General features: G+C 42.9%; 1 protein-coding gene across 5 annotated transcripts in view; it reads left to right on the forward strand.

Annotated features, from left to right (window-relative positions):
* HECA (HECA ribonucleoprotein granule regulator) overlaps window positions 1–27767 on the forward strand; it is a 45651-nt gene that overhangs the window by 11285 nt on the left and 6599 nt on the right. For 4 of the 5 annotated variants that reach the window (XM_081528978.1, XM_081528979.1, XM_081528976.1 and 1 more), the window contains exon 2: window positions 19738–20787. In XM_081528978.1, the coding sequence (XP_081385104.1) occupies window positions 19738–20787 (1050 nt within the window). Of the gene's footprint in view, window positions 1–17827; window positions 17905–19737; window positions 20788–27767 lie in introns of those variants that run through there. The other variant, XM_081528980.1, reaches the window with a different exon arrangement.

Below are 27767 nucleotides of genomic sequence, written 5' to 3' on the forward strand. Positions count from 1 at the left end.
TATACTGTTCATTTGTGTTTTTCCCTATTTGTGTCTTTTGTCCATTTAACTAATGGGCATTGATCTGCACAAGGTCTTTGTATATTCAGGATACTTTTTGACATACATCTCCCCTGGCTTCTTGTTTATCTTCTTACCTTGTTCGAAGCATCCTGGCTGGTTAGAAATGTTATAGATTTGTATGATCCCAGAAAATCCACGTAGAGATAGAAACCCAAGAGAAAGGAGAGAATAGGGAAAGTTGTCTGTAAAATTACTTGTAGGAAAAGCAGTTCAGGCCTGGCGTCAGGGTAGTGACTGAATTTATTTGGGTATCAGTGCATAGTGACATTGTTAGTTTTGTGAGGTTCTGTTTTCTTCTGTCTGTGAGGTTCCTGAGGTTCTGTTTGTATTTAATTTGCAAGGCTTTGTTTGACAGGATTGGTTATAGTTCCTGCCACCCTCCTTTACCTCCTCCCTGACCACTCCTGTCCAGTTGACAGCTGAGCTCCCATACTCCACACCTGTCATTTCTTGCACATTCTTAAAGTCCCTTGCAGTTTTTATTCCAGCCAGTTCCAAGGACTTTGGAACTTGTAGATAAAGGCTTACTATTTACTTATCACCTCTGCTACAAACTGAGGCCTCTTATGGCTAAGTTACCCGTAAATTCCCTGTGATCATAAACTTAAATGCTGAATTATAGGAAAGTTCTCACTTTTTTCATTCTGGCACTTGCATTGAAATTACATTTCTGTGTTAAGACAGTGAGAACACAGAACTCACCTGGACCAAGAGTTTATTTGTGCCCTGTTCATCACGCTGATCCAGTCTGCCCTGTGCTTCTCAAACGTCTGTGACTTGCAGGAGATTCCCAAACTCACTGCTCTTTTTAAAAGAGTGTGAGATTTGAGAGACCCAGGTCCTAGCTTGAAGTCTGCCATTTTGCAAGGCTGATGGAGCTTTCTGAGGTCAACTATTCTTATCTGTGGAAAGCAGGATAACATGATATTGTGTGTGACTAACTCCTTGCAAAAAAACTGTAGTGCTATTTGAAAAAGGCCATGGTTGTGTCATGCTTTGGGGTTTTGGGTGTTTTCTAGTTGTTTGTCATGTGGTTGTGTGTCTGCTTCCCCTAGTGGTGAATGCATGCTCTGATTTGTTGGAAGAACCTGGGGCCAACCTGGGCTTTGCCCCACAGCTTGCAGTGAAGGTTGCTCTTCCAGAATGCCGATTCTGCTTCCTTGGGAGAGCCTTTCATTTCTCTGCAGGTTCAAGTCTGGCAGCTCTTGCTGTGTGGGTTTTCCCAAGGAATCTTCAGTGTTTACCTGCTGGTCTCAGGATGAACGCCCTCCTTGAGTGGGCTTTTCTAGGGTTTCTGACCCACTGAGGGGAAGGCCTGTGGAGGCTGAAGCCATGGGGCGGGTGCTTTCACCCAGCCTGAGTAGAGCTGACTTGTGGGTTGTTTCATTGTGATCTGTGAATCATCTGTCCCCAGGTTTCATTATAACCACACACTGTGCTGTGATTATAACCATTTGATGAGCAGAGCCTTGCTTTTGGCCTGTTGTACTGCATGATTTGCACTGGTGTGCCTGAGTCTATAATCATGCCTTCTTTAGTTTGTGTCCACTCACTTCAGGCCTTTGTGCTCCCTGCTCTTTACCAACCTCCGGGGTTCTGTGGAGTAGGGGTTTGTGTTGTAAAAGCATTTGGGATACTTTCATAACACTTTTGTGCATGCGTGCTAAGTCGCTTCAGTCGTGTCCAACTCTGTGTGACCCTATGGACTATAGCCTGCCAGGCTCCTCTGTCCATGGGATTCTCCAGGCCAGAATCCTGGAGGGGGCTGCCATTTTCTCCTCCAGATCATAACACTTTGAGTTGTTTCTTTACCTCCCTTTCAGATTTTACATCCTAAATAAGATTAAACAATTGTGAATATGCCAAACTGTATTATGGATTTTAACAAGATAACTTCTACAGGCATATGACACTTGGTATGTATATGTGTCGGTGTGTTTATATAAATGTATGTATGCCTTTTTTTTTAAATCATTGTTTTTCTTGGGATTTGGTTGATTAAAAACAAGCCTTCTCTTTGAGACATTCAGATTTGCAATTTTTGACTTTGTAATGTATCAGTTTTCCTCATAATTTATTTTTTAATGTTCCATGAGATGTGTGATCTAAAGATGACTTGGAAGAGTTTTTGAAGAATTAATTTGAAATTTTTTTTCTTAACAGATTTGGAAATACTGATTCGAATTTATATGGAGTATAATCATATTTACATTTATATATGTTTATATATTTTAATAGAAGTGTATTTAACTGGACAAATTCTTTTATGACAAAAGAGAAATTTCTAGATATTTTTGCTAACTCGTTTATAAATGGTATATTTCCCCTCTAGTTTAGAGTGAATAGTTTTGAGCCTTTGAAAATAGTCATACTATAAAATTGTATTTTGTGTTCCACAGGTTAGTAACTGGGAAAGGAATTGTTTAGTTAGTAATATAATGACATCTTTGGCTTAATATATCAGTGGGGTAAAAACTTTGAGCTTCCTTTGCAGTGGGAAATTTTATGGCATACTCTTGAGTATGTATATATGGTGAACTACTGAGTTTGGACATAGACATGATTTATTTTTGAGTCTAGTTTTCGTTTTCACTGAGGTGTGTATAAGGCTTAGACACACCCTCTCCTTTGACAAGTCATTCCTTGTTACAACAGATTCTATAACTTGCTTGTTGGTTGCTGATGCAGCATTTCAGAAATAGGCCAAGTAGTGTGGCCCCCCAGGCTAAAGCTTTGTCTTCTTTCCCTGGCTCACAGCAGAGTGACTGTGGGGGTGGAAGGGAATGCTATAATGCTTTTTCCCAGGTTTATTTTGAAGGGAAGGCAAGGGAACTGAGAGAGTGTATTTTTCAGGGAGTTCAGCAGGATAGGAAAGGAATATGGAAAACAAAGGAGTGTAAGGATTTGATTTAGCTTGGAGTATGGATAGAATAGGGAAATGAATTTAGCCACGTTGTGCTGGGGATTTATTGATTTAATGACAATAGTAGCCTGAATCTTGGGGATTGTTGGCATGTTGACCCAGGCAAGGTTCAGGCCAAGCAGGTTGAGGTTCTGCTTCTCAACGCCAGTGTTCTTTCTGCTGCTCCATTCCATAGTCTCTACTGATAGAATGCCAAATCTTTATGTTCTTTCCAAGGAAAGTTGCTTTATTCTCGTTGACAAGTAAGCCTTTGCTCATGGCTTTTTTTTTTTTTTTTTTTGAGATTAGCACTTCTGTTAGCTAGAGTAGATTTACCTCACTCCCTTTGTTTTTAAGGAGTGCAACGATTGGGGTCAGGAGACCTTTATATTGTAATTGGGTTTAAGCACTTGTTTCTTTAACTTGACCTTCTGTAGACCTAGTTTTTAAATAATTCTGGATTGATATGGGCATTGACCATTCTGAATAAACTTCTGTAACCAGATCATAGTAAGTAGTTCGATAATTTTGAATGAGACACTTTCAAATTCTGAAACTGCTTACTGTATCTTGTTACACAGTTATTGGTCACTGCCTCTCCTTGTAAGTTGGCTCTGTGCTCTTTATTGATCTCTGTGCAGTATCAATGGCAATGGCAACCCACTCCAGTACTCTTGCCTGGAAAATCCCATGGATGGAGGAGTCTGATAGGCTGCAGTCCATGGGGTAGCTAAGAGTCGGACACGACTGAAGCAACTTAGCTGCAGCAGCAGCGGCAGTGCAGTATGGGTGGGTATGGAAGAGGGAAGGCGCCTTGCTAGCTCAATGACCTTGGGCAGAGCACTAAAGGATCCTCTTGTGAGCTTAGGACGTGTTTGTAGAATCTGAACCAAGGGATTGTCTTATTTGTATTGTGTGAAATTTTGGTAGTTTTAAGAAACATTCAGGGAAAATTACGAAACCATTATCTTCATCCTGATATTCAGCCTAAAGCAGATGTATTTGGGGTCTGTGTCCTTTTAGGTCTTGACATGATCTCTGGTAGACAAGAGAACTGTGAGTTTTCTACTTTAATTATTGACACAGATTTCTTACTGGTATCAGGGTTTTTGAGCCAGAATGGAAATTTAAAAATGGGTAAAATAGAAGTCTGTAGCTTTCTATTTAGTTTTAGCTTAAGACTAGGTAGGCTTGTGAATTTTAACTGAACCTAAGAAAAAGTGAGTCTAGGAGAATAAACTAAATCTATTGAGACAACATTAAAAATCCAAGTTGTTAAATATAGTTGAAGAGCACATTGTTGTTGTTGTTGTTGTTTTTTATTTTGGTTGGTGGGGGAAATATGAGGCTTCCATGTTTATTTGGGTAGAGTGGTTTGTTTGAGTAAAAGTCTTGTGTTTAAATCCTATTCAGAGCATGAAAACATGTTTAACTGAATTTAATCTCCATGTACTCAACTTGCTACACTCTTTGGAACAGTCTCACACACTAAAATAACATCAGAGAGGATAAACTAAATCAGAGGTTAAGACAGACATGCTTAAGTGAGCTTTACTATAGCTCCCATACTAATTAAAACAAGTTGACAAAATACTTTGAAAGTATTAGTTTCCCTTCATTACAGGACTTAGTATCTTTTAAGAAGTTTTAGTAGAGAAAGATCTCAAAATAGTTGAGAAAATTTACTTAAAAACTTTTTTAGTTTTTACTTGAGAAAATACCAGTTAGTCAAGAAATGATTTTTAACCCCCTGGTGAGTCTGAGGTGTGGTGTGGGCACCAGTCTCCTCCTCTGATCGGCGCTCAGTACTGCCCCACAGGGAGGGCTGGTGACCGAAGCAGAGGCTTGGCACATGGGCCTCGTGGGTGAGCAGGTGGGAGATCCAGTCCCGGACCTAGTTGTGGAGTTCTTTGAGCGTAGTCGAGGGACCTGGGGCTTTGGGCTGGGAGTTTCTAAGATTCCTGAATGGATGTGTGATGTCATCATTGTGTAAGTTTCAGAAGGCTGATTTGAAGGTGTTGATAAAACTTTTTTAAGACAGATATACTTAAGTGAGCTTTACTATAGCTCCTATACTAATTAAAACAAGTTGACAAAATACTTGAAAAAGTACTTTTTTGCTTGTGTATCCCCTAAAGGAATTTGAGAGAGGAAAGTCCCTTTTACTTAATACTGTTTCACTCCGTTTTTTTGTTTGTTTGTTTAAGTTTAAATGCAGAGGGTACAGTCTTCAGTTTATTGTAAATCTTGTCATTTTGATGTATTTAAACAGGATCCAAATATCATAGTAACTTGATAGCCATAGTCATTTAAAAGATCATGGTCAGAAATTTTCTATTTTTTTCTATTTTTATCATCTTGTCATTTTTCTATAACAAAATATGTCTTTAAACTTAAATTTATATTAAGAACTACTTCTGGAATGGTAGAAGGACCTGTAGATATCTGCCTCTCTTTAAAAACAATGTGAACACCGGAAAAAATGATCAAAATCAACTTTTCAGAAATCTAGAAATTAGCAAAAGACTTGCTATAATCCTCAGAGTTTTTATTCAAGGGAAATGACTGAGTCATAGTAGGAACAATGAATTTTGTTTTCTCTTAACTTGCTCTACTCCCGTTCCCTGTCCCTGGCTCCATGGTAGCTTAGTTTTTTTAAAAAAATTATATATATGTGTGTGTGTGTGTGTTTGAAGTATGGTTGATTTACAATGTTGTGTTAGTTTCTGGTGTACAGTAAAGTGATTTAGTTTTATGCATGCATATATGTATGTATATGTATACTTTTCAGACTCTTTTCCTTTGGTTGTTATAAGATACTGAATATAATTTCCTGTGCTGTACAGTAGGGCCTTGTTGTTTTCTATTTTATATATAGTAGTATGCATTGTTAAAGTAGCGTCTGACTCTTTGTGACCCCATAGACTATACAGTCCATGGAATTCTCCAGGCTAGAATACTGGAGTGAGTAGCTGTTCACTTCTCCAGGGGATCTTCCCAACCCAGGGATTGAACCCAGGTCTCCTGCATTGCTGGTGGGTTTTTTACCAACTCAGCCCCGAGGGAAGCCCTGTAATATTCATAGTCGCTTTAAAACAAGCAGCCTAGTAGTCATTGGAGAGGGAAGAACAGGTTTGAAGCTTCCCCAAAACTCTAGTCCCAGAGAACTACCGCTGTTTGATGTGTCTGGAAGCTGCCTGGTAAAACCTCATTCACAGGGCTGGTCTTTATTTGTCCTGGCTCAGAGGTTACCCTGTATTAGAAGCCCTCTTAGGATGTCTGCTGAACACACTCAGCGGCAGTTGTTTGTCATTGTAATGGTGATACTAGCCAGCAGCTGTGATACCAGTTGGAGCAAACAAGAAATAGGTCAAAACGCTTAAGGAGAATGTCTTGAAAATGGGAAGTCCATAAGGGGTTTTGAGAAGCTCTGACACATTCCTGTTTCCGGGGTCCCCAGCCTCCAGGATCTAATTCCTGATGATCTGAGATGGAGTTGATGCAGTAATAATAGAAATAATGTGCACAATAAATGTAATGCACTTGAACCATCCCGAAGCCATTCCCCCACCCCTGGTCTGTGGAAAAATTGTCTTCCATGAAACCGATCCCTGGTGCAAAGAAGTTGGGGACCGCTGCTCTAGAAGACCGTGCATGTGGGCAGGGCTCTGAGCATGCCCAGGGAAGACTTGAGGAGCCCCTCATTCTTGCTTCTGGCTGATTTTGAGACTCCAAAAAAGCTGAAAGTAAAGGCCAGTAAGGTTTTAAATTGTTGAAGCATTGAAGGCTTACCCAACACACATACAGCCCCTTGGCGACGGGTGGGACACTTACTGTTCAGGGCATTTAAGGAAGTCTCCGTTCAGTTATTAGCTGACCACTAAACTAACTGAGCAGAAACTTTGGTGGCTGTATGTGATGGAAAAATACAGACCTTACAGAATTAGTCACTAAACAAACAAACAGCAGTAACAACAGCAGCAGCATACTGGAAGGAGAGAAAATCTGATTTTCAGAGTTGACACTGTTATTAAAAGTGTCTAGTTTCCAACAAAAAAAGTATAAGATACTCAAAGACACAGGAAAGTGTGGCTAACAAATTTCTTCATCATTTGCAGCCCCTATGTGAAGCTCTGCGCTGGGCACACAACAGGTGTTCAGAAGTGTTATTGAATTGGCTTGTAATTCGCTGATTTTCAGAGACCCTATGTGTTTTTTCTTGTGTTAAGTGTTTAACCTGAGACAAACCCTGGTGTGTTTATTTTTTCTCCTAGAACAGGGTCTTTATTAAATGGTAACTATTAAAAGAAGCCATACATTTGCCCAAATAAGTGTTTATTAGTATTCTGGAAAATTTGAAAGCTCTTTCTTTAATTAATTATGTATAATAAATCTGCTAAGAAAACTGCCTCATTCAGAGACCAGATTAGTTGGAAATATTTCCTGTGTGAAGTTTGCCTGTATAGTTTGAGTTTTTACAGCATTCTGAGAATATAACTATTGTACTGTTTTGCGAATGTCCAGATCTCTAGAGGCCTGTAATCAAGTGCTCATGTTATCCAGTATTTGACTTCTTTATAGTAAAGATTCCAAAACTTTAGTGTGTCAGACCTAGTAAACTGATGTTACATCTACATATCTGGACGTGCTTACTAAAAAAAAAAAACAACTGGAAAACAAATCTGGCCTCAAATCCGTAATATTTGCAGATGATAAAAAACATTTACTGTGTTCACGATCAGTCTTGAGGATGTCAGAAATTCAGTGTTGTTGTGTACTGTACTGATATTCTCTGATTCATCCCAGGAGCAGAGGAGGAAAGTGGAACTGCTGAAGACATCACATCAGTGCACAGAGTGTTATCAGTATGTCCTGGTTTCAGATACTTATTTGTGTTTATTTTTCTATATTTGTTATCATTCTTTTCGGCTCCAGTGTCTGTAAAAAAAGATGAAGCAAACCTACTGGCCCTGCAAGCCTCAAAAAACCCATGCCACTGCAAGAAGAAGATGCTCACTGAATTTGCATTGATGCCAGGCAGGAAGGCAAGGGAAGATTAATATCTTGGAGAATGTGGTCAGAATTCCAAAAGGTGTTGACAGATCCCTGCTGAAGCTAATGCTAGGCTGGCAATATTCAAAGAGTGACACGAGAAGGAGCAACCTATAAAGCTAATAGTTGTTTACTGGCAATTTTAATTGCCAAAAGGTCTGGAGTTTACAGTGGATCTTGAGGCTAAAATTTAACTGTTGAAGAACTTGGTTAGCAAAAGCCAGGGTCTTTTGTTGTTCACTGTGGAAGTAATATTGCACCTAGAGTAGGTGTGTATGTGTGTAAACAGGCATGTGTATGAAATTACACTGTTAGGGTGATATCTGGTTATTCATAGATACACTCAGTGTACACCTATGTATGACTGTGTGCCTTATTTCAGTTGGCATGTTATAAACTTGTTTTTTTCTTATATTCTTATATGTGAGTACATGTATCTATAATTAGTGTACCAATGGACATGACTTTTATTATTAAAACAAGTTGTCATTATAATTGCTAATGCCATTAATAAAGGCTCAATGGCTATAGTAATCTGCTATTCTTGCTGTTAGGTTTTACAATGGCATTTTTTTCACTCGCCATCCTCTCGGGGCTCAGATGGTAAAGAATCTGCCTGCACTGCAGGAGACCCGGGTTCGATCCCTGGGTGGGGAATATCCCTTGGAGAAGGGAATGGCTACCCTCTCCATAGGGTCGCAAAGAGCCAAACACAACTGAGCGACTAACATGTTCATCCTTAGAAGGTGAAGTTGGTTGGACTCTTGTAGTTGTCAGTGGCAATGTAACCTCGCAGCAGGTTCAGATTGTGTGGCCACATCTGTAATACTTGCCATTTCTCAGTTCATTGCTCTTTTGTCTGCCTCTCCCCTTAGAGCTAGTCTCTGCAGTGAACCTGGGACTGTCCTTTGCCTATTTGCCAGAAATGAATTCCTGGGTTTGCTAGGTGAGGGAGCAGTGGGGAGAAGGGGAGGCAAAGAGGCTGCTATTGGCAAGAATTGAGTGGAGACAAGACTGTGCCCACACAGGGATGACAGAGTCTAGGCTTTGTGGGTTAGAGCCCCAGAGACAGGATCTCCTCTTCCTGGAAGAAGACAAGGTGGGTGGAGTTGGGAGGTGCCAGAGCCCACTTCACCATGTCTTGACTTCACCAGTGAGGCTGGGAGCAGGTGATGGAGGAGGCACCTGCCTGGTCCAGGTGGGACAAGGAGGCCTGAGGGGCTGGATTGGCTGGCAGAGCTCTGAGCAGCAGGAGTCAGGCTGAGATGTGTCTGAGAGACACCAGGCCGGTTGGGAACAGGTGGATGGCTGGGTATGAACAGCAGAGTGGGAAGCTGAAGGGGCTGAGCCCAGAGGAGGGAGTGAGAGTATGGAGCTGGTAAGCACAGCGGCTCCAGGACTCGGTGCTTATGCCGCAGCTGCTCCTCAGGGGTGGAGTGTGGGCAGGTAGAGGGCACAGCCCTTCCCGAAGGGGTTGTGTTTGTGGGGCTCCTGGGCTCCGTGGGTCAGCACTGGCCTCTGCTCTCAGTTTGCGTCCTTTTCTGGCCAACTTTGGAAAGTGAGGAGAGAGGAGAGCATCTGCCCCCTACCCCAAGTCCACAGTTTGATATGAATTAGGCAAAGCTGGTTTGAAATTTACGGGAAAAGGTGGGGAATGGATTTTTGCTTTGATCATTTATAGCCTCCTCCTTCTACAAATAAAGTGGCTTTCAAAAATACATGTAATACTATAAGAAATAATAAATAAGGGAGAATATTAGTAATAGGGATGATACTGTTAGGAAAAATAATGGATATCTTGGGGCATTGCAAGAGGTGGGTCACAAATGTGGCTTTCAGATTTCTAGTACAGGAGGGAAGAGGCAAACAGAAGCAGAGGTCTGCACTCCAGGGTCCATCAGATAGAAAAACAAAGCAAGACAAAACCAGTGACTTACAAAATGTTATAAAATACTGAGCGATGCCCATGACAATATCCTTTCATAAATAAAACAAATTTATTAGGCCTGCTCACATCATTAAGGGACTTCCCAGGTGGCACCAGTGGTAGAGAATTCACCTGCCAGTGCATGTAATACCTTCATACTGTAAGAGACATGGGTTCGAATCCCTGGATCAGGAAGATCCCCTGGAGGAGGGCATGGCAACCCACTCCAGTATTCTTGCCTGGAGAATCCCATGGACAGAGGAGCCTGGCAGGCTACAGTCCATGAGTCACAGAGTCGAACACGACTGAGCAACTGAGCCCATGCGTGCGTGTGCATCATTAAAAGCAGCCTGTCCAGGGAATAAAACAGTGTGGTCTAGGTAACCAGCCCTGTGACACCTGGCTTAACTAAGGGATAGCTTTTACCTAGTGCAAGGCTGACACACTCAGATGCCTCCAGGGTCCTGGCGTATGAATAAGTACATGAACAGGGCTGGAGTGGAGACCTGAATGACCCAGAAATGGCACGATGCATCTAAAAGTCATTTACATTTCATGACAAGAATCCCTGTACTGGTTTAATAAGACACTGCAGGCCAGACCACCCCACTGGAGCTCAGATCTAGAAGAGTGTGGACATCATCTATGACATCTTTCCTAAAAATTGTTTCTCTCAGTAGAACGTTTGGACGGTATTGAACAGCAGTGAGTCGTGGGCATATTTTCTGATGGGTGCCTTGTCTGCAGATGACCCTTCTTGCCAGTTGATCATACAGCTGGATGTTTTACCTGTTGGACAGACTTGGGGGAGGTGAAGCCATTTGTCTTTTCAGCTGAGGCCTTTGGGAATCCAGAGGCAAGGGGAGGGCCCAACTCCACTGTGGCCTTTGGTCTCCAGGCATCATTCTGGATGCACCAGGAGAGAAGTCGGCCAACATTTTCGGGACACTGTACTTATAACTTAGGTGGTAAATGGGAATTACATATAAAAATATTATTTTGGAGTTTTGATTATGGCTGTATTTGGAATATTCGTGCATGCAAAGGGGAAGCCATTGACAGCGATAATCAGAATCAGGTTCTTTAGTGTTTCAGGGAAGCAAGGAAAATGCTTTAAAATTGGATTATAGTACTGGAGATAACATGAAGTCTTTTCTGGAGTCTCAACAGTGGGATGGTTTAATAGCTGGGTAGTCTCTCTGTTGTTATATATATGCACACATTCAGATACACGTGTACTTAACCTGGAGTTCTGTCTGCATCCTGTGATATTGTGGTTTGGTTCCGAGAGCTCATGGATCAGTCTTCACAGTGAGTGCATGCAGTACATGAAATGCCAGGGTGCTGTGTAGTTCTCTGTAATTCAGTGCCCTCAAGATCTAAATCTCCAAGCAGGAGAAAAGGCAGTCTGCTAATTTATTTCCTAGTATCACATGATCCCATTGTATGCAAATTGAATAATGCAAATTTCAACTAATGACACAAATGATAATAAAAGTTTCATGTTATGTGCAAAATTTCAGCAGGCACATTCCCCCAAATTATGCATCAGGCCATCTCATGTTTTCAAAGCCAGCAGGTCAACTGAATTGTAAAAATGCTTTGTTACCCAATGTCACATCCTTTTCTTTTTAAGAGAAATACCTTCTAACCCTTGGCAATATTATGTGAACTTTTGTTGCTTAGAGATATATCCTTCATGGATTTAAGTGACATTTGTGTTACTATTTTCAAATTAGCTTCTAACTCAAACCTTTATTACAGCATTCAGAGTATCCGAGTTGTGCTAATAATACTCGTGCTGGAAAACATCCTGAAAATCTGTAACTTTGGAACAGAAATAAGATAAAACACTATGCTATGCCATGCTGTCAATTTATGAGGTACAACTGAGAAATATTAGAGATAATGCTGATATTAAAAAGCAGCAGTAAAGCAAAAACACAGCACAGCGGCTGGGCTGCAGATTTATGTGTTCCGAGGATGCATTCCCCATACTCCGCCCGCAGACTGTGAGATAATCAGTCTTGAATTATGTAAGTTCTTTAGGAACACATCTCATGAATCAAAGGCAGCCATGCTTTTTGTGAATCCCTGTTACCCAGGCTTGTAAAAGATCTCCTTAGGTTGAAAACTACATATAGTAAGGTACTTGGCTGACACTGAGTAGAAGATCTTTAAGGGGCTAGGAGAACAGAATTTTCCTTCTGCTTCTTTAAAACTTGTCAGTACATATTTAGTGACTTATTTTATGCATGCCACTCTGTGGGGGGAAAGCACTTATTTTTTGCACTTATTTATAGATGGAGAAAGGAGGATGGTCACTTCCTGATTGTAGCTTTGCTCTAAATGCGGTCCTTTTGTTTCTACATCCAGTAATATAAAGTGATAGGGCTTTTAATAATAATTGCTTGTATTTAAATGGTGCTCATTATGGGCCGTGTACCATTCGAAGTGCCTTAATAACTCCTTTGATATTCACGGCAACCCTTTGAGGTAGGTGCTCACTCTTGTTGCTGCCATTTTACAGGTGAGAAGAAAGAAGCCCAGGGAGGTTGAAGTGACTAGTCAGAGGTCTTAAAACTGCTAAGTTTAGAGCTGAGAGTCAATCCAGGCTGGTTGGCTGGCTCCAGAGTCCGTATCCTCAATCACCATGATCCAGCCCCTCAGGAAGCTTGGAGATAGATGAGCATCCTGTGGTCAGAACAGTCATCCCCCACAGGGGAACTTGCTCTGCAGACAAGAGGGTGTGCTCCCACTAAGAGGAATTACTGTATGGAACAGAGCCGTATCTTGAAATAGTTGTTCAGAAACCTTAAAGTTTGCATTTGGTACCTGGATGCTGAAGGAGGGTAGAATAGATGGTGGTAAGTTTGAGGAAGTGAGTATGAGGGCCAAGCGCTGCCCAAGAGGGACTCCTGGCTGAGTCTCGAAGGCCTGCGGAAACTGCTGGACAGTGGGCTGAGCTCCCCGGGGGCCACCTTCCTCCGCCTTCCCTCCTCCAGCACTCCGTCACTGAAGACTCCTAAATCTAATTGGGCCGTAGTTGTCTTCCACGAGACATTCATTAGACACGTGACACAGTTTTCATTGCAGTGGGTTTGCAAGGATGAATGTGACTGACTCCCTACCTTAGTCTTTGTCTAGAAAGCCTCACATGACTTCAGAAGCCTCTCCACCCCGCCAAACTCCCCACCTGCCTGTGATGCTTGAAATTATTTTAAGAGCTGTGAGAACAGTTAATTTCACAGTTAAGAAGCTGAAAACGGCAATGTCTGGTTTGGGGGTTCCTGTCAATGTGAATGAGTTTATCATCAAAAGCTTTGGGTTGGTTGGGCAGCCAGTGTAAATGGCCGCTGGCAGATCCTTCACTTTCATTAGGTGCTGGGGGTGGGGCTGGGGAGGGGGACACGAAGGCCTGAGGTGGGAGGAAGGATACAAGATGAGATGGAGGGCAGATGTTGCTCAAGTGATGTCAGCCTCCTTATCTTATTGTCCAGACTGGAAACGACTTGAGATTTTTGCCCAGAATGAGGTGAAAGTGGAAGTGAAAGTTGCTCAGTCGTCTCTGACTCCAGGCCAGAATACTGGAGTGGGTAGCCTTTCCCTTCTCCAGAGGATCTTCCCAACCCAGGGATAGAACCCAGGTCTCCTGCGTTGGTTGCAGGCGGATTCTTTACCAGCTGAGCCACAAGGGAAGCCCAAGAATACTGGAGTGGGTAGCCTATCCCTTCTCCAGGGGATCTACCCAACCCAGGAATCAAACTGGGGTCTCCTGCATTGCAAGCGGATTCTTGACCAACTGAGCTGTCAGGGAACAGAATGAGGTGAGCCCTGATTATTTTCACTTGGGCAGGGAGAAATAGAAACTGAGTGTGAGACATTTGATGCTGAAGCCGTAAAAACACGTACTGGAGAGTCCCTATGCATTTTTTAAAACCATACTGCCTTCGTATAAAGGAACCTTTTCTTATTTTGCCTGTTAGTCAGGCAACACAGCTCAGACTAACGTCCCGAGGGTTGTGCGTAACAGAGGCCCTCACTGAATGTGAGGGTTCCCTTCTTCTCACTTCACCTCATTTATACCTTTGTGGGACTACTATTCTTAATAGCTATGAATTTTCTAAATTTAGAAGTAGCTTTCAGGAAACAATCAAATACGTTCTATAATGTGGCAAATTTTGTTAGAGGTGTGATATTTGAATGCCACTAGTGCTGTTTTTACAGTTAAAAGAATGTTTGCTATATGTTTCAGTAAATTGCAAAAGTTAGGAAACTGAAAAAAAGGCATGACGGTATTCATTTATTGACTTACTTTCTAAATGTCTTGGAGCAGCTGGCACTTAGTGGGGGAGCACTAAATTTAGAAGAGTTTTTATGGAACTTGACAGTCATGAAACGCTTCCACCTGTATTTGAGGTGAGAGAGCACAAGCATTTGTATCCTTACTTTACAGATGAGGAAACTACTCCAAATCAAACAACTAGTCAGTGGAACTGGAGCCCACACCCCTTTCATTCTTCCCAGCTGCCTTTCCAAATAAATCCTGAAGGAAATTGTGTCTTTGAGCAGAAAGGCAAGCCCTCCATGGCTTCATTAGAAGCCTGTGTAAGAAAAAGAAAAGGGGGGAAGAAAAAGAAGGCTGTGTAGATATAAAAGCTTTGTCAGAGGCCCTTTCCCAGTTCAGTTCAGTTCAGTTGCTCAGTCGTGTCCGACTCTTTGCGACCCCATGAATCGCAGCACGCCAGGCCTCCCTGTCCATCACCAACTCCTGGAGTTTATCCAAACCCATGTCCATCGAATTGGTGATGCCATCCAACCATATCATCCTCTGTTGTCACCTTCTCCCCCTGCCCCCAATCCTTCCCAGCATTAGGGTCTTTTCCAATGAGTCAACTCTTTGCATGAGGTGGCCAAAGTATTGGAGTTTCAGCTTCAACATCAGTCCTTCCAATGAACACCCAGGACTGATCTCCTTTAGGATGGACTGGTTGGATCTCCTTGCAGTCCAAGGGACTCTCAAGAGTCTTCTCCTACACCACAGTTCAAAAGCATCAATTCTTTGGCGCTCAGCTTTCTTCACCGTCCAACTCTCACATCCGTATATGATTACTGGAAAAACCATAGCCTTGACTAGATGGACCTTTGTTGGCAAAGTAATGTCTCTGCTTTTAAATATGCTATCTAGATTGGTCATAACTTTCCTTCCAAGGAGTAAGTGTCTTTTAATTTCATGGCTGCAATCACCATCAGCAGTGATTTTGGAGCCCCCCAAAATGAAGTCTGACACTGTTTCCACTGTTTCTCCATCTATTTCTCATGAAGTGATGGGACCAGATGCCATGATCTTAGTTTTCTGAATGTTGAGCTTTAAGCCAACCTTTTCACTCTCCTCTCTCACTTTCATCAAGAGGCTCTTTAGTTCTTCTTCACTTTCTGCCATAAGGGTGGTGTCATCTGCATATCTGAGATTATTGATATTTCTCCCAGCAATCTTGATTCCAGCTTGTGTTTCTTCCAGCCCAGCGTTTCTCATGATGTACTCTGCATATAAGTTAAATAAGCAGGGTGACAATATAGAGCCTTGACATACTCCTTTTCCTATTTGGAACCAGTCTGTTGTTCCATGTCCAGTTCTAACTGTTGCTTCCTGACCAGCATACAGATTTCTCAAGAGGCAGGTCAGGTGGTTTGGTATTCCCATCTCTTGAAGAATTTTCCACAGTTTATTGTGATCCACATAGTCAAAGGCCTTGGCATAGTCATTAAAGCAGAAATAGATGTTTTTCTGGAACTCTCTTGCTTTTTCGATGATCCAGCCGATGTTGCCAATTTGATCTCTGGTTCCTCTGCCTTTTCTAAAACCAGCTTGAACATCTGGAAGTTCATGGTTCATGTATTGCTGAAGCCTGGCTTGGAGAATTTTGAGCATTACTTTACCAGCATGTGAGATGAGTGCAATTGTGCAGTATTTTGAGCATTCTTTGGCATTGCCTTTCTTTGGGATTGGAATGAAAACTGACCTTTTCCAGTCCTGTGGCCACTGCTGAGGTTTCCAAATTTGCTGGCCTATTGAGTGCAGCACTTTCACAGCATCATCTTTTAGAATTTGAAATAGCTCAGCTGGAATTCCATCACCTCCACTAGCTTTGTTCGTAGTGATGCTTCCTAAGGCCCACATGACTTCACATTGCAGGATGTCTGGCCCTAGGTGGGTGATCACACCATCGTGATTATCTGGGTCGTGAAGATCTTTTTTATACAGTTCTTCTGTGTATTCTTGCCACCTCTTCTTAATATCTTCTGCTTCTGTTAGGTCCATACCATTTCTGTCCTTTATTGAGCCCATCTTTGCATGAAATGTTCCCTTGGTATCTCTAATTTTCTTGAAGAGATCTCTAGTCTTTCCCATTCTGTTGTTTTCCTCTATTTCTTTGTATCGATCGCGAAGAAGACTTTCTTATCTCTCCTTGCTATTATTCTTTGGAACTCTGCATTCAGATGGGAATATCTTTCCTTTTCTCCTTTGCTTTTCGCTTCTCTTCTTTTCACAGCCCAAGGCTCCCCTATTCCTCACCCTGTTCCTCAGAGCTTTGCCCTAAGGCTGGAAGTATGTAACAGGGCGAGGTGTCTATTGCATATGTTTGGTTTTAAACAAGCCCTGGTTTTGTATCTTCGCATGCACGCATGCATGTTAATGCTATCTTCAGTGCTTCCCAGGTGGCGCTAGTGGTAAAGAACCTGCCTGCCAATGCAAGAGACACAGGATAACCGGGTTCGATCCCTGGGTCGGGAATATCTCCTGGAGAAGGAAATGGCAACCCCACTCCAGTATTCTTGCCTGGAGAATCCCATGGACAGAAGAGCCTAGTGGGCTACAGTCCGTAGGGTTGCAGAGAGAGTTGGACATGACTGAAGCATCAGCATGCATACACTTGGCTTTATATATGTTTTTAAGGTTTAACCATAAGGCCGCATCAAAGTGGCTGCCATATGAACCAGCAGAGCTGGCAGGTTGGAGTGGAGACACTTCATTGTGGAGTCCTGGAGGGTGAGAAACAGGTGGGAATGGCTGTGATGAAGACAGACGGTGTTAGAGGGACAGGGACATGGAGCTGTGTTCCCTCCTCTGTGCATGTGGTCCAGGCACGAACGTCTTTAGAGCTCTTACCACGACTTGCCAATCTTTCCAAGTCCAAAGACATGATATGTAGGAAGTGCTCAGGATTGGTTGAATGATATGCACTTGGAACTTTTAAAAAAGATGTAAGAATAATTTTTCCCCTTTTAGCCTACCTTTCTTTAATGTGAAAAATACTTTTAAAAGAAACATCAAGTCAATCTCAACATTTAAAATTTAAAGTTTTGGATATTGTGAATGCAGAGGTACTCCTGGGTCATTCTTAAATTTGATTTCCTTAGTCCTGGGTTAATATCATTTTGGATTTTGCCAGTACATTTCAGAGTCACTCCCTTCAAAGCGGTTTCTCTGCAGGATTGACGATAAAAGCCACTGAACTTTGTTTAATTGACTAATTAACATTTTAAAACACTAAAAGTGTTTTAAAATGTCACATGGAGCCTAGGTGACTACAGCTAATTTACCCAGTGTACACATAACTCTTCTTTTCAGTGTGCTTCCCTACCCTAGTCTTTCTGCTAGGATCACAGCCTTCTCTCTTCCTTCTGCTGCTTATCACATGTGGGGTTTATGTGCCAGTGTCTTTTTAGTGAGCCTTTATTCACCACTGGATGTGTGCAAGACCTGGGCCCAGTGGTGCCAGGAAATCAGATAAGTGTAATAGGCATCCTAACCTAAGTCATCACCTGATGAGATCACAGTGTGGATTCAGATAAGGTTCAGATCAGAACCTTCCTGGGAGTGGGGAGATCAGGATGCAAGGGATGAGGCGAGTCCTGGTGTCTAGAGGCAGGCCTGGAAGAATGGGAGGAAGTGGAGGTGGTTTACTGCATGCCTGGCCCTGCTCTAAGCACCACCTGTGTATCCATATATTTCATCCTTTTAAGAACCATATAAGGTCCATTCAGTTGACACCTGCATTTTATACAGAGGAAGCTGACACAAAGAGAAGTAACCTGTCTGCGAGCACACAGCTCATTGGTGGTACTGCTGGAGTTCTCACCCCGGCAGTCAGGCTGCAGAGTTCATACTGCGAATTGCTACACTGGGCACTTGGGGTTTGGACAAGTAAAGATGAAGTGTTGTGACTCCCAGGAGGTAGATGGGAAAGCCATGGTAATCACGGAGGTGGATAAGTCAGTTTGGGCCATTTTGCTGAGTTCCTGGAACCCCACACTGATGGGGATGATTGTACCATAGAGGGCCATCGACTTTGTGGGCCCCATCATTGGCGGTGCTTCATCGGTGGGCATCGGGGATGCTGGGAACGTTGAGGAAAATTGCATAGCTTCCAAATGTTCATAAATCTTATTTACTTCTTAAGAAATGGGGTCTACTCTGTGTTACGAGGTTTTACCTCCCTTCTGGGAACCTGCTTGGCTTTTTGTATACCCTGTGGGTAGAGATACCTTGGTGTTTCTGCTTGCTGTCCTCATAGCTTAAGGAGAATTGTTTTTTTTCTTCATGAACTGGCAGTGTAATTCTTGTAGACCAACAGTTAGTTTAATCAAACATCCCGCCATGAGGTATCAGACCATTCTAGAGTGCTGGGGGTGAGGCAAATCTGTTTTCTTTTCTCCATGGTATTCAGGATTACCCAACTCTGTGAGAAAGGGGTTTGAGAGCCCTTTTGGAGCTACTATCTGAACTTGTTGGTTCAGTTCTTGTTATTTAGTCGCTGAGTCGTGTCCAGCTCTTTGTGACTTCATGAACTGTAGCCCACCAGGCTCCTCTGTCCATGGGATTTTCCAGGCAAGAATACTGGAGTGGGTTGCCATGTCTTCCTCCAGGGGATCCTCCCGACCCAGGGGTGGAACCCACATCTCCTGCTTGGCTGGCAGATTCTTTACCATTGAGCCACCAGGGAAGCCATCTTGTTGGTTCTGTAGTTGCATCATATTTTCTAGTTCAGCAGAGTGATTCATTTTTTTATTTAAATAAGTTTATTTATTTTAGTTGGGGGCTAATTACTTTACAATATTGTAGTGTTTTTTGCCATACATTGACATGAATCAGCCCTGGGTTTACATGTGTTCCCCTTCCTGAACCCCCCTCCTGCCTCCCTCCCCATCCCATCCCTCTGGGTCATCCCATTGCCCCAGCCCTGAGCATTTGTCTCATGCATCGAACCTGGAATGGTGTTCTGTTTCACATATGATAATATACATGTTTCAATGCTATTCTCTCAGAACGTCCCACCCTCACCTTATCCCTCAGAGTCCATAAGATTGTTCTATGCATCTGTGTCTCTTATTCTGAGAGGGATTCATTTTTAAAAGAACCCTGAAACTGCCTGTTATTACACTCATGTCTCAGGAAGACCTCATACTACATTGTTCCAAGTACTGATGTAGAGCTAATTGCACTGTGAAGGATTTGGATTTTTTGAAGCTTAATGGTTTTTTCAGCTGATAACAAATATCACAGAATAAATTCCCTTGGCACAACATCCCACCAAAAGAAAGCAGTGAGCGTTTTCTAACCCGGTCTGGTGTTATTCCAGTAGTGGGAATCACCACACCAGAAACGTGCGTACCTTTGGCGTGTATGGGCTCAGGCGGGATGATGAGTGAGCTTTGATCTCACTCTTGGCGTCGGCTGGAATCGCACAGCGCGCCAGCTGAATCTCTTTTTCTCTGTGCTTCTCCCCAGAAGCCCCTTGTGCAACGCCCCTGATCTGCAGCTTCGGGAGGCCGGTGGACCTGGAGAAAGACGACTACCAGAAGGTGGTGTGCAACAACGAGCACTGCCCGCACAGCACCTGGATGCACCTGCAGTGCTTCTACGAATGGGAGAGCAGCATCCTGGTCCAGTTCAACTGCATCGGCCGGGCCCGGAGCTGGAACGAGAAGCAGTGCCGCCAGAACATGTGGACCAAGAAGGGCTACGACCTGGCCTTCCGCTTCTGCTCCTGCCGCTGCGGCCAGGGCCACCTGAAGAAGGACACGGACTGGTACCAGGTGAAGCGGATGCAGGATGAGAAGAAGAAGAAGTCGGGGTCAGAGAAGAACACCGGAAGGCCCCCTGGCGAGGCGGTGGAGGAGGCCAAGAAGTGCCGGCCGCCCTCCAAGCCCCAGAAAGGCCTGAGCCACGACCTGCCCCGCCGGCACTCCATGGACCGGCAGAACTCGCAGGAGAAGGGTGGCACCGTGGCCGGGGCGGCAGCCTATGGGGCGCGCTCACCCTGCGGCTCCCCGGGCCAGTCCCCGCCCACCGGCTACTCCATCCTCTCCCCCGCCCACTTCAGCGGCCCCCGCTCCTCCAGGTACCTCGGGGAGTTCCTCAAGAACGCCATCCACCTGGAGCCTCACAAAAAGGCCCTGGCCGGGGGCCACGTGTTCCGAAACGCCCACTTTGACTACAGTCCGGCGGGGTTGTCGGTTCATAGAGGGGGCCACTTCGATGCGCCCGTGCAGTTCCTCCGGCGCTTGGACCTGTCCGAGCTCCTGACTCATATCCCCCGGCACAAGCTGAACACTTTCCACGTGCGGATGGAGGACGATGCCCAGATGGGCCAGGGCGAGGACCTGCGCAAGTTCATCCTGGCAGCCCTCAGCGCCAGCCACAGGAACGTGGTGAACTGCGCCCTGTGCCACCGGGCGCTCCCGGTGTTCGAGCAGTTCCCGCTGGTGGACGGAACTCTATTCTTAAGCCCCTCGAGACACGATGAGATCGAATATGATGTTCCCTGTCACCTTCAAGGTACAGGTGTTCACTCACCTTGCCTGTTTTCTGTGTGTGAGAAGTGAAAAGCCAACGAGAAGGGATGGCTGTGTTCGGGCTTCATTTTAACTGCTTGTGTGTTTTTGTTCTAGTCAGGAGCTAGCTAACATTTGAACATTTCAGCTGTGCCCAGTGAGGTGGTGGAGGTGGTATCCTTCACTCTGATGTTACACTATACCAAGTATACAGTGGTCCTGGTGGGCAATTTTATGTTTTTGTCTTGCCGTAATTTGAAGCGAGGGTTCGGCTGTGTAGTTTTTAGTAATTGGGAAGAAAGAGAAGGAATTGCATAAAAATGTTTTACTTGCTGTAAAATAGTTGCCTTTGAAATCTATGTTAATATACCCAGCAAGCTATAGTATATTCTCTTTGATCCTTGTAAACATAACACAGCGAGGGAAAAGGAGGGGTCACAGACAGTGAGTTTTTAGATTAGTCAAATTAATCTTAAAATTTATGAAAGGCAAGACTTTCTTGATCGCAGCAAAAGGAAAAGTCAGATATTACTCTGCTAGTGAGAGGTGCCTTCCCTGGTAGCTCAGCTGCTAAAGAATCTGCCTGCAATGCAGTATACCCCAGTTCAATTCCTGGGACTGGGAAGATCCCCTGGAGAAGGGATAGGCTATCCACTCCAGTATACCTGGGCTTCCCTGGTGGGTCAGAAGGTAAAGAATCTGCCTGCAATGCTGAAGACTTGGGTTTGATCCCTGGGTTGGGACGATCACCTGGAGGAGGCCATGGCAACCCACTCCAGTATTCTTGCCTGGAGAATCCCTATGGACAGAGGAGCCTGGCAGGCTGCAGTACATGGGGTCACAAAAAGTCGGAGACGACTGAGCGACCAAGCACACACACGAAGAGTAAGAGGTGGGGAGCTTGTTAGTGCTGTGGATAACATACAGAGACTGGAACATTTCAGCCGAAAATGAATGACGGGGTTGGTCAGTTGACAGAGAACTCTGTCAGTTCATGTAAAACTATTGAATTTATATAAATATGGGGTATATGACATATAAGCTGTTTATAATTTTAAAACTGTGCTGAGAAAGCCTATAGTAAGAAGGATATATCCCCACCTAACTTCTTCCTACCAGCCCCTGCTGTCTCACTTCTCAGAGACACCCTCAAATCTTAACTAACTTCAGATTTTTACCATCATAATTTTAAAACCGCTAACTTCATTCTCCAATTTTAGGTATTACCTATTGATTTTACCTTTAAAAATTTTTTTGGCTGTGTTGGGTCTTTGTTGCTGCGCAGGCTTTTCTCTGGTTGCTGTGAGTGGGGGCTAGTCTGTAGTTGCTGTGGGCGGGCTTCTTGTGGTGGCTTCTCTTAATGTGGAGCCTGGGCTCCAGGGCACGAGGGCTTCAGTAGTTACAACGTTTGGGCTCAGTAGTTTCAGCTCCCAACTCTAGAGCACAGGCTCAACAGTTGGGCTCATGGGCTTAGTTGGTCTGCGGTATGTGGGGTCTTCCTGGACGAGGGATCAAACCTATGTCTCCTTTATTGGCAGGTGGATTCTTTACCACTACCCGCCAGGGAAGTAAAGTATTGATTTACTTTTAAGGTAGATGATGATTTATGCTTTCTTGTATCTTCCCCTTTCAGGATAATGCATCAGAATTCTTAGTTGAATACATCACAATTCTTAGTTGAATCCTTAATGATTTTACTATTATGAGTATGTAAATGTTTAATCCTGAGCCAGCAAATATAGATATATTTCCTGTATAGAGAGTCATATGTTCCAGGACACCTTTTGTTTTTATCAGAGTTAATAATTGCTTAACCTTTATTGAAGCTTTGGTTGATAGTTCTAACTCTCCAGCAACACTGCAAACCACCTTTCAAAAACATTTCCACGTACCTGTCAAACATTTTATGAATTTTTTTTCTAGAAGTTTTTTTCATGGACACTTTCACCTTCCTGCTCTTGTCCATCCTGGTGCACTTAAATACTATCTAGCTGTACTACCTAGGTGTCCTAGGAATTCCTTCATCTCTTTCCTATTTTTTATCTTCTGCTTCCTTGATCTCATACTTTCTTTTTTATTCTTGGTTAATTTCCTGTTTGTTGAGAAGCATCCTTTTGGAGCTTTCTGAGAAAGGAAGCTTGGGAATAGATGTTTTGAGATGTTGAAAGTCTGATAGTATCTTGATTCTGTCTTCACACTTGATTGGTAGTTGACTGGGTATAGTCTTCCAAGTTATAATTATTTTCCCTTTGGAACTTTGAAGACTTTTCTTCACTGACTCCTGTCTTCCCATGTTGCTCACTGAGAAATCTAATATTGTTCTTACTCCTGTTCCTTTATCCCCTCTTCCTATCCTCCAGAGGTTTTTAGATATTCTCTTTCTAGTATTCTGAAGTTTCACCATGATGTGAGTCTCTTTTTCCATTCATCATGCAAGATGCTTTCTTAGCTGTATGATTTTGTAAACTTAGAGTCTTCAGTTTGGGGAAATTTTCTTTTGATTTATTTCTTTGATGATTTACTCCCATTTTCGTTTTCTTCCTTTTTTTTTTAACTCTGTAAAAACAGTTAATTAGATGTTGGACCTCTTAGACCGATCTTTTTTTTTTTTTTGAGGTGAAGGAGATGCTTCGTTATGTATTTTTTTGGTGCTGTTGTTCATTTCTTTATCATTCTTTTCTCTGGAAGATTTCTGTGATTTTATATTCCAATATTTTTACTGAGTTTAAGGTTTTCTGTTCTGTGTTGTATTTGTAATTTCCTAAAGTTCTTTTTAATAGCATCCTGTTCTTATTTCATGGATGCTATCTCTATTTTATTTTTCTCAGCAGGGGAAGTGAGCTGAATTTGGTCTTACTCATTTTCTGGAATTTCACCTACTCCTCTGTGTCTTTTAGCCTTTGTTATGGGGCACACCACTCTGAAACTTAGTGGTGTGAAACAGTGGTGATTCATAATTTCTCACAGTTCTATGAGTTGGTTGGTTAGGATGGCATCTTGCATGTCTCTCAGTTGGCAGACTGGTTGGCCTCGGGAGCCTTGGCTAGAATGGCTTTTCCCTGTTTATACATCCTTTCGTGTGCCAGTAGACTAGCCGGGGCTTTTTCACGTGCTCTTTTCAGGATGGCAGTAAAGATGGCGAGAATGGAGCTGCATGGCCCTTCTCTCTTGAGACTTAAGCTTAGGACTGAGTAACTCACTTCAGTCACATTCTGTTCTTCAGAATAAGTTGTCAGGCTATCCCAGATGCAGGGGATCATTCAATAGACTCTGCTTCTTGATGCAAGTTGTATAGAATGTGTGGTTATTTCGTAATAAATTACTCTTTCTCTTTCAGCACTTCATCTTAACCTCCCCTGTGCTTTTTGTCCAGTTTCAGAGCTGCACCATTTACTATTTCTCCATTTTATTTCTGACCTCATATTTTGGTTCACAGTTACAAGTATGTCATTGTTTCATGGAAGATGGAATTTGTATTTTGTTACATGATCTTTCTACTGTGTGGGGATAATTATAGAGGAAAGAAGATGGAAACATCTTTACTTCATCATTTCATGACTGGAAGTATTCTTTATGAAAATGAATGAGGGTACAAGGGTACAGGGTATAAGAGAGGAGAGTTGTTCTTTTTCTATTCATGATGGACAGATTCCTTTCATTTAATCAGTTCACCAACCAACCAGACTTACACATTGCATACTTGTACTGGGTACTATCAGTTCTTGCTACTCATCAATCTATAATCTTAGGATGTAAGATGCATTTATAAAAATGTAACTAACTGTACCAGGCCTAAGGCACTAGTCTCACCTGTGGAACTGGTATCACCTGGCTATTATGTACATAAAGCAGCATCTTATCATTTCCAAGGAGGAAAGAGGCACTTTGACCTGGATAGTCAAAGGAGGCAGTGTGAAGACAGATATCAGGAGGTGCGTTGGACTTTGATAAACTCAGTTTCTAACTACTACATCAGGGGTTTGTTGATAAGAAGTAGTGTGAGCAAAGGAATGGTGGTTCATAAAAAGATCAGGAGACAGAGAATTGAGAGAACCATTTGGCTGGAGCAGAGGTTCTAGAGTGGAAAATGAGTAAAGTACGTGGAGAACAGATTATAGATGTCCTTTCAAGCCATAACAAAGAGCTTTGCCATGTTGATGAATTGAAGAATTTAGCAATTTTTTTTTTTTTAAGCCAATGGTTGCTTGGGAGAAAAATTGTTTGCAAGGGGTGGAAGCTATGCATTTGTAACTTAAATCTCCATTCCAGATGCAAGGAGAAAAGGAACCAGCTGAGTGGTGACAGTGGAGATTGAAAGGTGGGAATAACTGTGAGAGATTATGTTAAAGGGAAGATTACAGCTTTGGAAATAGTTTGACTGTGGAGGATAAAGACGTGTCCTTGTTGGCTCACTCTTAGTCTAGACAAAGTAAATGGTATTATCATGAACAGGAGTGGAGAAAGTTGGGGAAGGGACCAGGCCTTAGACGAAAGAAGATGAGGCAATTGTGTGTACTGGGTTTGAAGAGATGCTTGGACTTTTGTGTGGAGATGTCTCTCATAAGCGCCATGAGAAATAAACATCTAGGATGAACACTGAAGCTTATTTATAATGTTAGTGGCTAAAAGAGTGGGAGAGCTCTTGAATGGGGAGAAAAGAGAAGGAAAAGCAGGAGTATATGACCGAGCTCAGGACTGATCTTGGATACCCATCAGAGAGTGGATGAAAAGGGTAAAAATTAGATAGCTTGAAAATTCTGTGAGTGTGTACATACCTGAAGTACATATACATCCACAGATAATGAGTGCATTAGGTGTGTACTACAGAGGTCTTGAGCAGTTTGATTGTTGATAATAGAAATCTGAGGATCTGGGTGTTTTATCAGTACCCAACAAGTCAGTGCCACAAATGGGGCCTTGGCATGTGTCTGTGTTTTTATTGCCACATCTAAGAGAAGTCCTTGTAATCTTTTTTATAACAAGCCAGTGTCAGTCATTTCTTCCGTTCCAGAGCTTCAACCATGTATCCCTTAAAGCATTTTCAGTTCCAGTAGAAAGGCCCATTCCAGGCCATAAGGTTGCAGGCTGCAGTTGGTGATGCACTCGTGAAATATTGTGTTATTTCCAGTGGCGGATCCTGTGGATCGTCACGCCCTTGCCCTGGGGCCCTGTCCCCGCCACTGTCTTCCTCAGCTTCCAGCTCCTCTTCCCTGACTTTTCCAGACGAAGATGCTTTTGCTTGGTTGTGATCATTTATTAAGGTTTAATAATTTATTAATTTACTGAGACAGATGGAATTAAGGATTTCTTTTGGTGCTTCTTTACCACTTAGAACCACAGAAATCTACTATTTGTTTGAATTCATAGTCCTAGAGTAGATTTAGAAATTTTAAATTCTCAGTACTTAGGACAGTGAGTAAACAGTAATTGAAACTAATTCAGAGACTCAGTCCAGGCCAGGAATTCCCATGATATAGAGTGGAGGTTAAGAGTCAGACAGATAGAAATTTAACTCTGGACTTTGCCACTTACTATCTTTTTGAACTTGAGCAAGCTACTTCAGCTCTAGTAAGTTTTACTTCTTCCTATCTGAAGTGGGAATAACAATAATGCCTACTTTATAGGGTTGTCATGAGGGTTAAGTAAAATGAGTCACATAGCCTCCAAGCACAGTGCAGGTCCTGGGTAAGCACTCAGTGAGGTTCACTGTCAACTTCATCATAGTAGTTATTGCTACCAACATGTGACTTTTCCATCTGTCCCTGCCCCAGCCAGCCACCTGGGTGTCTTTGAGTGTTGGAGAACTGCAGTGAGTAAGTCTAGGAGGGAGATTGGAAATGAAGCCTTTTCCAGTGGCAGCTGATACTGAATTGACATTCTGAAATGCCCTAGGCCACTCTGAGTGGGCATGGCATGTGAGATCATTTTATTTTCAGTACACTACAGAGCAGAGGTGGACAATATTGCAAGAAACTCTTGTCACCCATCCCATTTTTGGCAGAGGCCCCCAAGGTTAAAATGTCTTTGGCTGTTAACATATTCCATCCATTCATGCAACGTACAATTATGGAATGCTTTCCATGTTCCAGATACTGTGCTAGACATTGCACCTTCAAGGAGGGCATAGTTCTCACAGAGGTGGAGAGAGTCTTGTAAGAGAATGAAATGAAAGACTTCCTTATAAGTACTGTATATCCCTTTCCAGTGGGTAAGGAGCAGGCTGGCCCTTAACCACTGAAAAGATGGCAGTGAGTAGCACATTCTGAATAAGAAACTGCGTAGGAGTATGTGTCCTGCTGATGGTAGTTTTTTAGCACAGTGGAACCCTGATCCCCACATAGAGAGCACGTTGTTGCTGCTACCTGTTGCCTGATGCTGGACATCTAACTCTTCCCTGATTTGAACCTAAACCCTTCCATATAAACTAGGGTGATGTCTTTCCTTTGTAAGCATTAGATATTGATGAATAGTAGAAGGATAAGCTTGTGACTTTCAAGAGCCCAGTAAATAACAAGACATCGAACTCCTTTCGGAAAAAAAACACAAGTAAGATATAATTCTGGTTCCTAAATTGGATGTGGTGATGGCTGAGCAATTTTGGAGGCAAGAACAGTTAACATAGTAATTTTGGCTGTGGCATAATTCTGGGCTATCAATACCAAGACAGACTCTGGGCTTTTTATGAGGGGACAATGAGAGCCCCTGAGCACAGACCAGCATTGCTGGTTCAGCCTCCATATTCCACAGTAGACCTCTGACCAGAAAGTCCTGCATGATCCCAGGTTGGTTATGAGCCTCTGTGGCTTGGTATGTGAGTTTGGATATACATATTGTGAACCTGGCAGCACTTTTCAGAAAAGTGAACTGAAGCCAGTGTTTAATAAGCCTGAACTTAAAGTACGTGTCTCATTGACAGTAGTTGGTAATCCATCGTTATTCTAAAAGGACAACTTGGGGATATATGATATGTATCATCTATTTTGC

Source organism: Giraffa tippelskirchi, chromosome 9 (assembly GCF_054371585.1).
Source record: "Giraffa tippelskirchi isolate mGirTip1 chromosome 9, T2T-mGirTip1v1.2.pri, whole genome shotgun sequence".
Classification (NCBI taxonomy): Eukaryota; Metazoa; Chordata; class Mammalia; order Artiodactyla; family Giraffidae; genus Giraffa; species Giraffa tippelskirchi.